Source organism: Bombina bombina, chromosome 7 (assembly GCF_027579735.1).
Source record: "Bombina bombina isolate aBomBom1 chromosome 7, aBomBom1.pri, whole genome shotgun sequence".
Lineage (NCBI taxonomy): Eukaryota > Metazoa > Chordata > Amphibia > Anura > Bombinatoridae > Bombina > Bombina bombina.
Window position 1 is genome coordinate 175,046,972 of NC_069505.1, and position 19,078 is coordinate 175,066,049.

Consider the following 19,078-nt stretch of genomic DNA (forward strand, 5'->3'; position numbering starts at 1 on the left):
GGGCTGTCCGGTTTTCTTGACCTGTTCTTATCTTTGACTGGACATTTTGGGTTTTCTGTGTCCTGATCCCTTAGGTTGGATCTGGACAGCCCAGTTTTTCCGGTTCTGGAACGTCTTCATGTCCCTTCTGGCGGATTTTTCTCTCTCTTAACGGGGAATTGGAAATTGCTACTGGGCCAGCTGTAGTAGCCGGATGGCAATCGGTATTGGCCTTTTGCCGTCCCTCTACAGCTTTACACTCTATGCCTGTGGGCGGGTGAGCTGTTATGTTTGTGTTTCCCCTCCCTTTGGAGAGGATTGGGCATACCACAGTATCCACCTGGTACCCTGGAGGTCTTTTCTTCCTCTGTTCTGTGGGGTCCTCCCTGCCTCATGTGCAGAATGTCATGTGAAGAGCTGGATTTCTGGTGTCATGCCATTTCTGTTTTCAGTATAGGGTCTCCTTTTTGAGAGTGTCCCTTCTCTTCGGGAAGTTTGCTGGGTCCGGGGTCTGGACCCGAACTCGTCCATGGGGGGTCTGGGTCCCATCCTTTTCCTTCCTGAGGGTCTTGGTGGTTCCTTTCGGACATTGCCAATCGCTTTGGTACTGGGCCCGTTGCCTCTGAGTAGTTCTGACTGCTCTGTTGAGCCTTCATCGCGTATCAACAATAGGTTTTGGGGGCCTTCCTTGAGTGGGAGGCTTTGCGGTGTTTCCTTCCCTCAGCAGGTAGATTTCCTCTGCTGGCTTTTGGGTACTATCCTTTCTTCCCTGTTTTTTGGGAAGGAATTGCTCTGCACTTCTTTGGATGTTTCTCTCTGTAACAGTCCTGGTGCACTTTCCTAGCCTTTGATTAGCTAGTGTTGGCGGCTTGCGTCCGCTTAGTCCTCTTTTGCAGAGGGAAGCCCGTGGCTTCATCTGGAGCATAATAAGATGTTATGGTGCTGTTTTTTTAGCGGCTCCTGGGGGTGTTTTTTCCCCCTCGGTCATGCCATCCTGAGTGCTGGTTTGCACTCTGTGTAAGGGAGGGGGTCTACCTTTGTCCCTCTAGGTTTCCAGGGTTGGGGCGTTTTCATTGGTCCCTTGGACTCCATGCAGTTAGAGATCTGGGATTTTTCCTCCCTTCACTCTGCTCTGTTCGTTCTCTACAGCCAGTGCTTGACAAATCTGTTTAAAAATTAGGAGCCAGAAAGAATATTTAGGAGCCAGACATATTTTTAGGAGCCAGAGAGTGGGATTTGTATATGGATATATGGAGAGTAACCAAAAAAGTTAGGAGCCAGGGTTAAAATTCTAGGAGCCAGTGGCTCCCAGGCTCCTGGGTTTGTCGAGCCCTGCTCTACGCGACTTTCTCCTGTTGCTACCTTGGTTTGCGCTCTTGGAGCTTTACTTGGGGTTCTTTTTCGCTCTAGTTGTTTGTCTGGTGGTCCTTTCGGACTCTCTTATAAGAGTTTAAGTGTGGGCTTGGAGCCTGCGGGACTTTGTCTCCTCGGAGGCCTTTGTGCTCGGTTGAGTCTAGTGATCTGAGCGGTCGTTAGCCAAGGCCTTGCTGGTTTTAACTGATAGGCAGCTACTTGGTCCTTTCCATTTTTGTTCCTTCTGCTTCTGGTGTAGCAGTTTTTTTGTCGGGTGTTTGGGTAATTTCAGGCTGTGGTGACCTCAGAATGGTCCGCCTCTTGTACCTGCCCATTTTGCATTCAGTGTCCTCTATAGCTTGGGTATTGTTTTCCCAAAAGTAATGAATGCAGCTGTGGACTCTCCCCGTTTAAGAAGAAAAACTTAAAGTATGCTTACCTGATAATTTTGTTTTCTTCTGATGAGAGAGTCCACAGCTCCCCGCCCGCATTTTTGTTCTTTGGGGCGGCCCTAAATTTGTTTTTTTTTATTCTTCTGGCACCCTTTTCACCCTGATATTTCTCCTACTGTTCCTTGTTACCTCGGCAGAATGACTGGGGGGTGAGGGAAGTGGGGGAGGTATTTAAGCCTTTGGCTGGGGTGTCTTTGCCTCCTCCTGGTGGCCAGGTTCTGTATTTCCCAAAAATAATGAATGCAGCTATGGACTCTCCCCTTCAGAAGAAAAGAAAATGATCAGGTAAGCATAATTTAAGTTTTAACTTTATTATTATTATTATTTTGTCATTTTAAATTAATTTACACAATTCTGTAACTTCCTGGTGATTATTTTTTCCTTTTTTAATCAGTTAAAAGGATACTGAACCCATTTTTTTTTCTTTAATGATTCAGATAGAGCAGCAATTTTAAGCAACTTTCTAATTTACTCCTATTATCAATTTTTCTTCGTTCTCTTGGTATCTTTATTTGTAAAAGCAATAATGGAAAGCTTAGGAGCTGGCCCATTTTTGGTTTAGCACCTGGGTAGCGCTTGCTTATTGGTGGCTACATTTAGTAAATGTAAAGAAGAAAACAGACTCTCTGGTTCTCCAGAGAAGTAGCACATGCTATAGATAAAAAAAAAAACAACAACTTAGAAATATGGAAAATCCTGAAAAACCTAAGTAAAAATAAACAGCAGTAAGTTATGACTGCCAAGACTTGGAATGGAAGAGAAGGTAGCATAATCATCTTAGTTGTATAGCAGTGAAACAGAATAAAGAATAGGATAGTAAGAATCAAGTCACATGATGGTGATAAGGAATTGAAGACTTAAAGGGACATGAAAGTCAAAATTAAACATTCCCGATTTAGGTAGAGTATGTCATTTTAAATTCACTTTTGTTATCAAATGTACTTTGTTTTCTTGGTATCCTTTGTTGAAAAGCTTACATATGAATCCCCAGCAGCAGCAAAGCACTAATGGGAGCTGGTGATTGGTGGCTACACATTTGTCTCATCATTGGCTCACCATATGTGCTCAGCTAGCTCCCAGTAGTGCATTGTTGCTCTAAAGCTGACTTTATCTATGTGCTTAACCCCATTTGCATGTTTATTTTTGCATTTTCATGTCCCTTTAATAGTTACTAAGTTGAAGTGTAATCACCACCTTCTGCCCCTAAGTCCCCTGTCTGTATTCAAATTCATGATTGTCATTTTGTGAAAGGAGATAAGTCTATCTTCATAGTTTACTTTGATTTTGTACAGTTCATTTCAAATGGCAAATACATAAATGCAAGCATGCTTTCAGCCAGAACAGGAGCTTCTCTCCTTTTCTGAAGTAGTAATCTTCTACAGATTGAGAGAAGAGCCTGGCTGAGGAAATGAGGACAGATTATCGTCAGAGGGCCACTTTGTAGCTGTATATGCAGTGGAGCTTTAGTAGAGTAGACTTAGCTTTCTATTGACAGTTCAGATAAAGTGTACTGTTGTCTGTACCAATGTTGTTCATAGAGTACTTGTGACATGTGCGTGCCACTGAGCCTACCTCAGTATGCTCTTATGGAAACAAGCTCGATTTTAACACAAGACACCGAGATAAGATAACATTTATAATAAAAGTGCATTTTAATTTATTTCTTTAAGTTGTATGCTATAGCTGAACTATGAAAGTTTAATTTGAATATGTAAGAGCTCTTCAATTCCATAATTATCTCTGCACATTATCTGATATAGCTTTGTACATGTGCAGAACATTAAGGAATATTAAATGTGCCTAAAATGTCATATTCCTCTTCTCCTTTAGGCAAATCAAGGCGAACACAACCTCAGTGGTCGTCGCCAGAAGCCAAAGAACAACCTGTACTGCGCTTGTACAACAGCCTCACTCGCAATAAGGTGCTCTGATTGTGTATTGTTTTCTATGGTTAGCCAGTGACATTTAACACTCCTTATAACTGCTTTAGTATCACATAGATGCATAGTTCCCTAAAAGTGTAGCTTTGTATATTCCATTTTTTACCTACTTTTAATAAATAGTCAGACAATATGTAATTTTATTTAAATATTTTTTCTTAATATACAAGAGCATAGATATTGTCTGATATGGTTCTCCATCTGTAGAGATTCTACACTGAAGTTTGTAAAGAAGACATTCTACCATAAGGAAGAAAACAAATTTTATACCCAATTTAGCTTGGAATTAAAACATCTAGAATTTGTCACAGAAACTTAGTTTGACAAAAAAGAATATATATATATATATATATATATATATATATACAGTATATATGAAAACACACTAACAGCACTAATTAAAAGTGTTCAAAAAATAAGTGCAACGCAATTCAAAAATGTGTATAATAAAATGTTTTATTTTGTTATTGCGATCATTCTATATAGAATAGTGTGTGGTGAAATTCACACACAACGATTTTAGAGTAATATCAGTAGTTGTAGTCAAAACAGACTGAAAAGTATCTCACACCAAGCAGTTTTAGTGTGGTAACAATCAAGCAACTGAATTCAACAAGACAAAATATAAAATTCCAAACAGGATTAGGTTAGGATAAAGTCCTAGTGGTCCCATGGATTATAGCATACTAGACATGATGAAATACAAAATCACTAACTAGTGCAAGACTGGAATAGGCTAAAAAACTAAAATGGTTAAAACTCAAAGTAGATAAAAGCAAGCCGCAACTCACTTGACTGGCCAGACAATACCTGCAAACTCACAACGCATTTCTGGATTACGCCCCTTCGTCAGGTGTAGTTTCAGTGTGCTACGGCTTGTCTCTATATACCCTTAAACTGTCACTTACTATTTGGCGGTTACCAATAGAATCGTCACGATTCTTTGATTCCTTGATTGACAGTTTATACATCAAATAAATTGCAAACAACTTTGTATCAACCAAGTAAAAAGTTACGCTTTAGAAGAATTACATTTATACTTGAGAACACTGTATATGCATATCAACATAACCCATATGTATCTGATGTCTTTAATAATATTATGTTATATGCAAAAAAAAGTGGAAATTATAATTTTAGCCAAAATAGCAATTATTTAAAAAAAAATATTGTATTGTATTTTGTTTATTCTTGCATTCACTAAAAGCAATGTATATACCAAACTTTAGCATGATATATATAGATGGCAAATACATTTTGTTAGCGTGAAATGGTGGGTCTGGGACCCCTGTTGGCTATGGATCCCAGATGAACCATAAAAGAGGGTAAAAACTTATATAATGGTACCAAAATATAAAGTATAAGAAAATGTATAATATAAGAGAATGCAAGAATAACCAAAAATATATATAACTAAAAAATATATATAATAACCAAAAAAATAATAATTACAATTATAACCCAAAAGAATATAATAACCAAAAAAACATAATTTATGCTTACCTGATAAATTCCTTTCTTCTGTTGTGTGATCAGTCCACGGGTCATCATTACTTCTGGGATATAACTCCTCCCCAACAGGAAATGCAAGAGGATTCACCCAGCAGAGCTGCATATAGCTCCTCCCCTCTACGTCAGTCCCAGTCATTCGACCAAGAATCAACGAGAAAGGAGTAACCAAGGGTGAAGTGGTGACTGGAGTATAATTTAAAAGATATTTACCTGCCTTAAAACAGGGCGGGCCGTGGACTGATCACACAACAGAAGAAAGGAATTTATCAGGTAAGCATAAATTATGTTTTCTTCTGTTATGTGTGATCAGTCCACGGGTCATCATTACTTCTGGGATACCAATACCAAAGCAAAAGTACACGGATGACGGGAGGGATAGGCAGGCTCATTATACAGAAGGAACCACTGCCTGAAGAACCTTTCTCCCAAAAATAGCCTCCGAAGAAGCAAAAGTGTCAAATTTGTAAAATTTGGAAAAAGTATGAAGCGAAGACCAAGTTGCAGCCTTGCAAATCTGTTCAACAGAGGCCTCATTCTTAAAGGCCCAAGTGGAAGCCACAGCTCTAGTGGAGTGAGCTGTAATTCTTTCAGGAGGCTGCTGTCCAGCAGTCTCATAGGCTAAACGTATTATGCTACGAAGCCAAAAAGAGAGAGAGGTAGCAGAAGCTTTTTGACCTCTCCTCTGTCCAGAGTAAACGACAAACAAGGAAGAAGTTTGGCGAAAATCTTTAGTTGCCTGCAAGTAGAACTTGAGGGCACGAACTACATCCAGATTGTGTAAAAGACGTTCCTTCTTTGAAGAAGGATTTGGACACAAGGATGGGACAACAATCTCTTGATTGATGTTCCTGTTAGTGACTACCTTAGGTAAGAACCCAGGTTTAGTACGCAGAACTACCTTGTCTGAGTGAAAAATCAGATAAGGGGAATCACAATGTAAGGCTGATAACTCAGAGACTCTTCGAGCCGAGGAAATAGCCATCAAAAACAGAACTTTCCAAGATAACATTTTTATATCAATGGAATGAAGGGGTTCAAACGGAACACCCTGTAAGACGTTAAGAACTAAGTTTAAACTCCATGGTGGAGCAACAGCTTTAAACACAGGCTTGATCCTAGCTAAAGCCTGACAAAAGGACTGGACGTCTGGATTTTCTGACAGACGTCTGTGTAACAAGATGGACAGAGCTGAAATCTGTCCCTTTAATGAACTAGCTGATAAACCCTTTTCTAAACCTTCTTGTAGAAAAGACAATATCCTAGCGATCCTAACCTTACTCCAGGAGTAACCTTTGGATTCGCACCAGTATAGGTATTTCCGCCATATTTTATGGTAAATCCTTCTGGTAACAGGCTTCCTAGCCTGAATCAGGGTATCAATAACCGACTCAGAAAAACCACGTTTTGATAAAATCAAGCGTTCAATTTCCAAGCAGTCAGCTTCAGAGAAGTTAGATTTTGATGTTTGAATGGACCCTGTATCAGAAGGTCCTGTCTTAGAGGTAGAGACCAAGGCGGACAGGATGACATGTCCACTAGATCTGCATACCAAGTCCTGCGTGGCCAAGCAGGTGCTATTAGAATTACTGATGCTCTCTCCTGTTTGATTTTGGCAATCAATCGAGGAAGCAGCGGGAAGGGTGGAAACACATAAGCCATCCTGAAGTTCCAAGGTGCTGTCAAAGCATCTATCAGAACTGCTCCCGGATCCCTGGATCTGGACCCGTAGCGAGGAAGTTTGGCGTTCTGGCGAGACGCCATGAGATCTATCTCTGGTTTGCCCCAACGTCGAAGTATTTGGGCAAAGACCTCCGGATGAAGTTCCCACTCCCCCGGATGAAGAGTCTGGCGACTCAAGAAATCCGCCTCCCAGTTCTCCACTCCCGGGATGTGGATTGCTGACAGGTGGCAAGAGTGAGACTCTGCCCAGCGAATTATCTTTGATACTTCCATCATTGCTAGGGAGCTTCTTGTCCCTCCCTGATGGTTGATGTAAGCTACAGTCGTGATGTTGTCCGACTGAAACCTGATGAACCCCCGAGTTATTAACTGGGGCCAAGCCAGAAGGGCATTGAGAACTGCTCTCAATTCCAGAATGTTTATTGGAAGGAGACTCTCCTCCTGATTCCATAGTCCCTGAGCCTTCAGAGAATTCCAGACAGCGCCCCAACCTAGTAGGCTGGCGTCTGTTGTTACAATTGTCCAGTCTGGCCTGCTGAATGGCATCCCCCTGGACAGGTGTGGCCGATGAAGCCACCATAGAAGAGAATTTCTGGTCTCTTGATTCAGATTCAGAGCAGGGGACAAATCTGAGTAATCCCCATTCCACTGACTTAGCATGCATAATTGCAGCGGTCTGAGGTGTAGGCGTGCAAAAGGTACTATGTCCATTGCCGCTACCATTAAGCCGATCACCTCCATGCATTGAGCTACTGACGGGTGTTGAATGGAATGAAGGACGCGGCATGCATTTTGAAGTTTTGTTAACCTGTCTTCTGTCAGGTAAATCTTCATTTCTACAGAATCTATAAGAGTCCCCAAGAATGGAACTCTTGTGAGAGGAAAGAGAGAACTCTTCTTTTCGTTCACTTTCCATCCATGCGACCTTAGAAATGCCAGAACTAACTCTGTATGAGACTTGGCAGTTTGAAAGCTTGAAGCTTGTATTAGAATGTCGTCTAGGTACGGAGCTACCGAAATCCCTCGCGGTCTTAGTACCGCTAGAAGGGCACCCAGAACCTTTGTGAAGATTCTTGGAGCCGTAGCCAATCCGAATGGAAGAGCTACAAACTGGTAGTGCCTGTCTAAGAAGGCAAACCTTAGATACCGGTGATGATCTTTGTGGATCGGTATGTGAAGGTAAGCATCCTTTAAATCCACTGTGGTCATGTACTGACCCTCTTGGATCATGGGTAAGATTGTCCGAATAGTTTCCATTTTGAACGATGGAACTCTTAGGAATTTGTTTAGAGTCTTTAAATCTAAGATTGGCCTGAAAGTTCCCTCTTTTTTGGGAACCACAAACAGGTTTGAGTAGAACCCTTGTCCTTGTTCCGACCACGGAACCGGATGGATCACTCCCATTGTTAACAGATCTTGTACGCAGCGTAGAAACGCTTCTTTCTTTATCTGGTTTGTTGACAACCTTGACAGATGGAATCTCCCTCTTGGGGGAGATAATTTGAAGTCTAGAAGGTATCCCTGAGATATGATCTCTAGTGCCCAGGGATCCTGAACATCTCTTGCCCAGGCCTGGGCGAAGAGGGAGAGTCTGCCCCCTACTAGATCCGGTCCCGGATCGGGGGCTCTCGGTTCATGCTGTCTTTGGGGCAGCAGCAGGTTTCCTGGCCTGCTTGCTTTTGTTCCAGGACTGGTTAGGCTTCCAGCCTTGCCTGTAACGAGCAACAGCTCCTTCCTGTTTTGGTGCAGTGGAGGTTGATGCTGCTCCTGTTTTGAAATTCCGAAAGGGACGAAAATTAGACTGTCTAGCCTTAGCTTTGGCCTTGTCTTGAGGTAGGGCGTGGCCCTTACCTCCCGTAATGTCAGCGATAATTTCTTTCAAACCGGGCCCGAATAAGGACTGCCCCTTGAAAGGTATATTAAGTAATTTGGACTTAGAAGTAACATCAGCTGACCAGGATTTTAGCCACAGTGCCCTGCGTGCCTGTATGGCGAATCCTGAGTTCTTAGCCGTAAGTTTGGTTAAATGTACTACGGCCTCCGAAATGAAAGAATTAGCTAGTTTAAGGACTCTAAGCCTGTCCGTAATGTCGTCTAGCGTAGAGGAACTAAGGTTCTCTTCAAGCGACTCAATCCAAAATGCTGCCGCAGCCGTAATCGGCGCGATACATGCAAGGGGTTGTAATATAAAACCTTGTTGAACAAACATTTTCTTAAGGTAACCCTCTAATTTTTTATCCATTGGATCTGAGAAAGCACAGCTATCCTCCACCGGGATAGTGGTACGCTTAGCTAAAGTAGAAACTGCTCCCTCCACCTTGGGGACCGTTTGCCATAAGTCCCGAGTGGTGGCGTCTATTGGAAACATCTTTCTAAATATTGGAGGGGGTGAGAACGGCACACCGGGTCTATCCCACTCCTTAGTAACAATTTCAGTTAGTCTCTTAGGTATAGGAAAAACGTCAGTACTCGCCGGTACCGCAAAGTATTTATCCAACCTACACAGTTTCTCTGGTATTGCAACAGTGTTACAATCGTTGAGAGCTGCTAAGACCTCCCCTAGTAGTACACGGAGGTTCTCCAATTTAAATTTAAAATTTGAAATATCTGAGTCCAATCTGTTTGGATCAGAACCGTCACCCACAGAATGAAGCTCTCCGTCCTCATGCTCTGCGAGCTGTGACGCAGTATCAGACATGGCCCTAGCATTGTCAGCGCACTCTGTTCTCACCCCAGAGTGATCACGCTTGCCTCTTAGTTCAGGTAATTTAGACAAAACTTCAGTCATAACAGTAGCCATATCTTGTAATGTTATCTGTAATGGCCGCCCAGATGTACTAGGCGCCAAAATATCACGCACCTCCCGGGCGGGAGATGCAGGTACTGTCGCGTGAGGCGAGTTAGTCGGCATAACTCTCCCCTCGCTGTTTGGTGAAATTTGTTCACATTGTACAGATTGACTTTTATTTAAAGTAGCATCAATACAGTTAGTACATAAATTTCTATTGGGCTCCACCTTGGCATTGGAACAAATGACACAGATATCTTCCTCTGAGTCAGACATGTTTAACACACTAGCAAAAAAACTTACAACTTGGTTATAATCTTTTTTAGCAAAAAAACGCACTGTGCCTCAAAGAGGTACTAACGATTAAATGACAGTTGAAATAATGAACTGAAAAACAGTTATTGCATCAAACTTTAAAACAACACAACTTTTAGCAAAGGTTTGTTCCCATTAGTAAAAAACAACACTAATTAAATTTGTACATAAGAAAACAAAACAACGTTTTTTATACACAGTCACTATAAGAATTCTCACAGCTCTGCTGAGAGAATTTACCTCCCTTCAAAGAAGTTTGAAGACCCCTGAGATCTGTCAGAGATGAACCGGATCATGCAGGAAATATAAAAGTAGCTGACTGGAATTTTTTGATGCGTAGCAAAGAGCGCCAAAAACGGCCCCTCCCTCTCCCACACAGCAGTGAAGAGAAACGAAACTGTCACAATTAAAGCAAAAAAACTGCCAAGTGGAAAATAATGCCCAAATATTTATTCACACAGTACCTCAGCAATGTAAACGATTCTACATTCCAGCAAAAAACGTTTAACATGAGAATAGTTATTAAAAGGATTAGTGACCTTTAACACAGTAGTTCCGGTGAAATACCATCCCCAGAATACTGAAGTGTATACATACATGTCATTTTAACGGTATGGCAGGCTTTTCTCATCAATTCCATTCAGAAAATAAAAACTGCCACATACCTCAATGCAGATTCATCTGCCCGCTGTCCCCTGATCTGAAGCCTTTACCTCCCTCAGATGGTCGAGAACAGCAATATGATCTTAACGACTCCGGTTAAAATCATAGTAAAAAATCTCTGTCAGATTCTTCCTCAAACTCTGCCAGAGAAGTAATAACACGCTCCGGTGCTATTTTAAAATAACAAACTTTTGATTGAAGTCATAAAAACTAAGTATAATCACCATAGTCCTCTCACACATCCTATCTAGTCGTTGGGTGCAAGAGAATGACTGGGACTGACGTAGAGGGGAGGAGCTATATGCAGCTCTGCTGGGTGAATCCTCTTGCATTTCCTGTTGGGGAGGAGTTATATCCCAGAAGTAATGATGACCCGTGGACTGATCACACATAACAGAAGAAAATATATATAATTAAAAAAAAAATATATATATATATATAATAACCAAAGAAAAATAAGAAATACTGCAATGGTTCATTCTCTTATAATATACATTTTCTTATACTATATATTTTGGTATCATTATATGTTTTCCCCTCTTTTTTGGGTTATTATTGTAATTATTATTTTTTTGGTTGTTATATATATATATATTTTATTCTAGAAAAAGATCACCCATTTGTTAAGCTGTCTGCCACACAATAATGTTTGTAATTTGTTCATGTCGGGATTCATTGGCAGTACCGATACAGCAACTGATTGATTTGCTGATGGTTAAATTCAAGTGACTGTACATGAATGTCTTTATAAGTAGAGAAGAACATATATGAATAATATACATATAAATACAAATTATAAAAATCTGTTCTCAGTTGTTATCCAAATGCGTCCATGTTCTGTTTATTAACATCAGAAAAGCCTAGTACAATCTTTTATTCTTGTTCCACAATACTTCACAAAAGAACAAAAGCTACAACGCTTTTTTTCTCTCTCTCCCACTGTCTGTCTCTTCTCTCTCCAGAACACACAGGGTAAAATCATTACTATGCAATACTTACAGCATTGATTTAGCCCCTAATTACCCTTACACATCCATCGCAATTTAACTCCTAAATTACTTAGAACACATTGACAAAACAGGAATTATACCAGTGCTCTGTAAAACACACTCTGCATTGATTTAACCCTTTGGTTTTCGCTACATACATGCAACATCAATTTATTTCCCTTTTCTTCTTACCTGTGTTAGGGAAATTTAAAAAGTGGAGGAGAATACTGAGCGCTCTGTATATGTATATAATTATCTTTTTGTTTAAATGCCTTGTAGGATATTTTTGTGCCCCAAAATGGTAAAAAAGTTACTTGGTATTGCTGTGGACCAACTGTATATGATGCATCTCACATGGGACATGCCAGGTATGTTACAAATGATATTGTTTTTCTCAATACTTTTGTGTTCTGAGTATAAAATACAAAAAAGAAAATAGAGAGACAATACGCATTGTTACAAATCATATTTAGATTATTTAACACATATAGGCTTAATATTTTGTATGATGCTCCTTCAGGGTGGATTTTAATTGAAATCAAATCACTAGTCAGTAAGATGTGATTTAAATTACTAGTCAGTAAGACATGATTTAAATCACTATTCAGTAAGACGAGATTTAAATCACTAGTCAGTAAGACGTGATTTAAATCACTAGTCAGTAAGGCATGATTTAAATCACTAGTCAGTAAGATGTGATTTAAATTACTAGTCAGTAAGGCATGATTTAAATCACTAGTCAGTAAGACGAGATTTAAATCACTAGTCAGTAAGACGAGATTTAAATCACTAGTCGGTAAGACGAGATTTAAATCACTAGTCAGTAAGACGAGATTTAAATCACTAGTCGGTAAGACGAGATTTAAATCACTAGTCAGTAAGGCGTGATTCAAATCGCTAGTCAGTAAGGCGTGATTCAAATCGCTAGTCAGTAAGGCGTGATATAAATCACTATTCAGTAAGGCGAGATTTAAATCACTAGTCAGTAAGGCGTGATATAAATCACTAGTCAGTAAGGCGTGATATAAATCACTAGTCAGTAAGGCGAGATTTAAATCACTAGTCAGTAAGGCGAGATTTAAATCACTAGTCGGTAAGATGTGATTTAAATCACTAGTCAGTAAGGCGAGATTTAAATCACTAGTCAGTAAGATGTGATTTAAATCACTAGTCAGTAAGATGTAATTTAAATCACTAGTCAGTAAGACGTGATTTAAATCACTAGTCAGTAAGACGTGATTTAAATCACTAGTCAGTAAGACGTGATTTAAATCACTAGTCAGTAAGGCGAGATTTAAATCACTAGTCGGTAAGATGTGATTTAAATCACTAGTCAGTAAGGCGAGATTTAAATCACTAGTCAGTAAGATGTGATTTAAATCACTAGTCAGTAAGATGTGATTTAAATCACTAGTCAGTAAGATGTGATTTAAATCACTAGTCAGTAAGATGTGATTTAAATCACTAGTCAGTAAGACGTGATTTAAATCACTAGTCAGTAAGACGTGATTTAAATCATGGTTTTCTAGATAACGTTTTTATTTTTAGAATAAAAACTTTTCAGATTATTTTTCCAGTTATATCAGAAAATTTCTGATTTAGTTATATGCCATTAGAAGTACATAGATAATTTATGAAATGACTGGGAGGTGATTTTTAACAATAAAGTCAAAGATAAATTTTCATGATTCAGAAAGAACACGCAATTTTAAACAACTTATATTATCTAATTTGCTATGTACTCTTGGTAGATTTGCTTAATCAACAACTGCACAATAACAAGACAATGCAATAGCATTTAGTCTGAACTTCAAACGAGTAGTAGATTGTTTTTATTTTAGCCACCAATTAGCAAGCGCTACCCAGGTTCTGAACCAAAAATAGGCATGCTCCTAAGCTTACATTCCTGCTTTTTCAAATAAAGTAAGCAACAGAACAAATTTTAATAGGAGTGAATTAGAAAGTTGCTTTAAATTGCTGCTCTATCTGAATCATGAAAGAAAAAAATGTGTGTTTTGTGTCCCTTTAAGGGATATTTTTGTCCTGGAATTGCCAAGTTAAAGGGACAGTCAAGTCCAAAAAAAACTTTCAGTTTTCAAATAGGGCATGCAATTTTAAACAACTTTCCAATTTACTTTTATCAACACTTTTGCTGTGTTCTCTTGGTATTCTAGTTGAAAGCAAACCTAGGGAAGCACATATGATAATTTCTAAGCCCTTGAAGGCCGCCTCTATTTTATTTACTTTTCACAGCAGGGGAGAGTTAGCTCATGTAGGCCATATAGATAGCATTGTGATCACGCCCGTGACTAGTGGCAGACACTGCACTAATTGGCTAAAATGCAACTATATGCAAAATAACTAAAAGTCATGTGATTAGGGGCGGTCAGAAGATGCTTAGATACAAGTTAGTCACAGAAGTAAAAAGTGTATTAATATAACAGTGTTGGTTTTGCAAAAAACTGGGGAATGGGTAATAAAGGGATTATCTATCTTTTTAAACAACAAAAATTCTGGTGTTGACTGTCCCTTTAAGTGATTGCTGTGAAACCTTTTGGGGCAGTAAGTCTTTTGACTATGCACACGTGTGATTTTATTTTTAACATCTTAAAATTATATTGTTTTTCTTTTCAATACAATCCCAGTTATTTTTTTAGTGACATTATTGCTTTAAACATTTTACTTTGATTAATTTTAAATCTTGGCTTTTTTATTGCAGGTCATATATTTCTTTTGACATCCTAAGAAGAGTTTTAAGGGACTATTTTAAATATGACGTATTTTATTGTATGAATATCACCGATATTGATGACAAGGTACGATAACGATTCACAAACGCTGTTTTGTTAAAACTGATAGCTTTATAAAAGGCAATGAGAATACCTTGGCAGAGAAATAGTTGTATCCGTAAGTGGTAGAGCTTCAATATAGTTTAAGCCTATTCTGTTAATGAAGAAATTACTATTTTGTAATAGTAATAGTGTTCTTAGAATGTGGCTGCACCTCACTGACGAGGCCCATAGGAGGCCAAAACGATTGTCTGGGCTTGTCATGTTCCTTGTTCAGAGGAGAATTGCCTGGTATTTCGGGGCTGGACTGACCTTACTTGGGGAATCAGACTGATATACTTAAGGAAAGTTTTCCTTTGTGAAAAGCACACTGGTCTAAAAGAGGCTGCTCCTGGGTGGTAAATCGCCATAGAACTAGCTGATGAGCAGTTGTTCGTTCCTGGTAGAGCGCTTCTCTCTTCGTATGCCAATTATAATGACCCTGGGGAAGTCTCCCTATGGGTGATGGGGGAAACCAGATGTGGACTCCTTGCCCAGTGTGCTTAGAGGAATGTGGCTGCACCTCACTGACGAGGCCCATAGGAGGTCGAAACGATCGTCTTGGGTTGTCATGTTCCTTGTTCAGAGGAGAATTGCCTGGTATTTCGAGGCTGGACTGACCTTACTTGGCGGAATCAGACTGATATACTTAAGGAAAGTTTTCCTTTGTGAAAAGCACACTGGTCTAAAAGAGGCTGCTCCTGGGTGGTAAATCGCCATAGAACTAGCTGATGAGCAGTTGTTCGTTCCTGATAGATCGCTTCTCTCTTCGTATACAAAGTATTTGCGATAAGGTCTTTAAAAATTTCCCCCCGAGATTACGAGTTTGGCGTTAGCCTTAAAAAGCAGCGTTGAGAGGTCCCAACGCTGCTTTTTACCTAATGCTGGTATTACGAGTCAGGCAGGAAAGGGTCTACCGCTCACTTTTCTTCCGCGACTCGAGGCTACCGCAAATCCCCTTACGTCACTTGCGTATCCTATCTTTTTAATGGGATTTGCCTAACGCTGGTATTACGAGTCTTGGAAGAAGTGAGCGGTAGATCCTCTACTGTCAAGACTCCTACCGCATTTAAAAGTCAGTAGTTAAAGGGACATTAAACACTTTGAGATGGTAATATAAAAGGATATATTGTATATAATAAAACAACTCTGCAATATACTTAAATTATTTATTTTGTCCTCTTTGCCTGTAATTCCATTCTGAAATTGTGAGCTTTTCAGTTCCTGTTAGAAATGGAAGTGCAGAACACTGTTATATTCCACACAGCCATTGGCTGCACACTCTAGTGACCTATTTATAGCTGACCCTAATTGGCCACAGCAGAGAAGGTAACACAAGTTACAACATGGCAGCTCCCAGTGTTTTATAGACACTAAAACTTTACACTTATTTCTCCAACATAGGTGTGTCCGGTCCACGGCGTCATCCTTACTTGTGGGATATTCTCTTCCCCAACAGGAAATGGCAAAGAGCCCAGCAAAGCTGGTCACATGATCCCTCCTAGGCTCCGCCTACCCCAGTCATTCTCTTTGCCGTTGTACAGGCAACATCTCCACGGAGATGGCTTAGAGTTTTTTAGTGTTTAACTGTAGTTTTTCATTATTCAATCAAGAGTTTGTTATTTTCAAATAGTGCTGGTACGTACTATTTACTCAGAAACAGAAAAGAGATGAAGAATTCTGTTTGTATGAGGAAAATGATTTTAGCAACCGTAACTAAAATCCATGGCTGTTCCACACAGGACTGTTGAGAGCATTAACTTCAGTTGGGGGAACAGTTTGCAGTCCTTTGCTGCTTGAGGTATGACACATTCTAACAAGACGATGTAATGCTGGAAGCTGTCATTTTCCCTATGGGATCCGGTAAGCCATGTTTATTACGATTGTAAATAAGGGCTTCACAAGGGCTTATTTAGACTGTAGACATTTTTTGGGCTAAATCGATTGATATTAACACTTATTTAGCCTTGAGGAATCATTTATTCTGGGTATTTTGATATAATTATATCGGCAGGCACTGTTTTAGACACCTTATTCTTTAGGGGCTTTCCCAAAGCATAGGCAGAGTCTCATTTTCGCGCCGGTGTTGCGCACTTGTTTTTGAGAGGCATGGCATGCAGTCGCATGTGAGAGGACCTCTGATACTGATAAAAGACTTCTGAAGGCATCATTTGGTATCGTATTCCCCTTGGGTTTGGTTGGGTCTCAGCAAAGCAGATACCAGGGACTGTAAAGGGGTTAAAGCTTAAAACGGCTCCGGTTCCGTTATTTTAAGGGTTAAAGCTTCCAAAATTGGTGTGCAATATTTTCAAGGCTTTAAGACACTGTGGTGAAAGTTTGGTGAATTTTGAACAATTCCTTCATGTTTTTTCGCAATTGCAGTAATAAAGTGTGTTCAGTTTAAAATTTAAAGTGACAGTAACGGTTTTATTTCAAAACGTTTTTTGTACTTTCTTATCAAGTTTATGCCTGTTTAACATGTCTGAACTACCAGATAGACTGTGTTCTGAATGTGGGGAAGCCAGAATTCCTATTCATTTAAATAAATGTGATTTATGTGATAATGACAATGATGCCCAAGATGATTCCTCAAGTGAGGGGAGTAAGCATGGTACTGCATCATTCCCTCCTTCGTCTACACGAGTCTTGCCCACTCAGGAGGCCCCTAGTACATCTAGCGCGCCAATACTCCTTACTATGCAACAATTAACGGCTGTAATGGATAATTCTGTCAAAAACATTTTAGCCAAAATGAACCCTTGTCAGCGTAAGCGTGGATGCTCTGTTTTAGTTACTGAAGAGCATGACGACGCTGATATTAATATCTCTGAAGGGCCCCTAACCCAATCTGAGGGAGCCAGGGAGGTTTTGTCTGAGGGAGAAATTACTGATTTAGGGAACATTTCTCAGCAGGCTGAATCTGATGTGATTACTTTTAAATTTAAATTGGAACATCTCCGCATTTTGCTTAAGGAGGTATTATCCACTCTGGATGATTGTGAAAATTTGGTCATCCCAGAGAAACTATGTAAAATGGACAAGTTCCTAGAGGTGCCGGGGCTCCCAGAAGCTTTTCCTATACCCAAGCGGGTGGCGGACATTGTTAATAAAGAATGGGAAAGGCCCGGTATTCCTTTCGTCCCTCCCCCCATATTTAAAAAATTGTTTCCTATGGTCGACCCCAGAAAGGACTTATGGCAGTCAGTCCCCAAGGTCGAGGGAGCGGTTTCTACTTTAAACAAACGCACCACTATTCCCATAGAGGATAGTTGTGCTTTCAAAGATCCTATGGATAAAAAATTAGAAGGTTTGCTTAAAAAGATGTTTGTTCAGCAGGGTTACCTTCTACAACCCATTTCATGCATTGTCCCTGTCACTACAGCCGCATATTTCTGGTTTGATGAACTGATTAAGGTGCTCGATAGTGACTCTCCTCCTTATGAGGAGATTATGGACAGAGTCAATGCTCTCAAATTGGCTAATTCTTTCACTCTAGACGCCTCTTTGCAATTGGCTAAGTTAGCGGCTAAGAATTCTGGGTTTGCTATTGTGGCGCGCAGAGCGCTTTGGTTGAAATCTTGGTCGGCTGATGCGTCTTCCAAGAACAAGCTACTAAACATTCCTTTCAAGGGGAAAACGCTGTTTGGTCCTGACTTGAAAGAGATTATCTCTGATATCACTGGGGGTAAGGGCCATGCCCTTCCTCAGGATCGGCCTTTCAAGGCAAAAAATAGACCTAATTTTCGTCCCTTTCGTAAAAACGGACCAGCCCAAGGTGCTACGTCCTCTAAGCAAGAGGGTAATACTTCTCAGGCCAAGCCAGCTTGGAGACCAATGCAAGGCTGGAACAAGGGAAAGCAGGCAAAGAAACCTGCCACTGCTACCAAGACAGCATGAAATATCGGCCCCCGATCCGGGACCGGATCTGGTGGGGGGCAGACTCTCTCTCTTCGCTCAGGCTTGGGCAAGAGATGTTCTGGATCCTTGGGCGCTAGAAATAGTCTCCCAGGGTTATCTTCTGGAATTCAAGGGACTTCCCCCAAGGGGAAGGTTCCACAGGTCTCAGTTGTCTTCAGACCACATAAAAAGACAGGCGTTCTTACATTGTGTAGAAGACCTGTTAAAAATGGGAGTGATTCATCCTGTTCCATTGAGAGAACAAGGGATGGGGTTCTACTCCAATCTGTTCATAGTTCCCAAAAAAGAGGGAACGTTCAGACCAATCCTAGATCTCAAGATCTTAAACAAATTTCTCAAGGTCCCATCTTTCAAGATGGAAACCATTCGAACTATCCTTCCTTCCATCCAGGAAGGTCAATTCATGACCACGGTGGATTTAAAGGATGCGTATCTACATATTCCTATCCACAAGGAACATCATCGGTTCCTAAGGTTTGCATTCCTGGACAAACATTACCAGTTCGTGGCGCTTCCTTTCGGATTAGCCACTGCTCCAAGGATTTTCACAAAGGTACTAGGGTCCCTTCTAGCTGTGCTAAGACCAAGGGGCATTGCAGTTGTACCTTACCTGGACGACATTCTGATTCAAGCGTCGTCCCTCCCTCGAGCAAAGGCTCAC

At 40.4% G+C, this 19,078-nt stretch overlaps 1 protein-coding gene across 1 annotated transcript in view; it reads left to right on the forward strand.

Annotated features, from left to right (window-relative positions):
- The first annotated feature begins 3,589 nt into the window (after window positions 1-3,589).
- CARS1 (cysteinyl-tRNA synthetase 1) overlaps window positions 3,590-19,078 on the forward strand; it is a 163,495-nt gene continuing 148,006 nt past the window's right edge. The window contains 3 exon segments of the mRNA XM_053720430.1: window positions 3,590-3,706; window positions 11,951-12,039; window positions 14,391-14,487. Of these exon segments, the coding sequence (XP_053576405.1) occupies window positions 3,590-3,706; window positions 11,951-12,039; window positions 14,391-14,487 (303 nt within the window).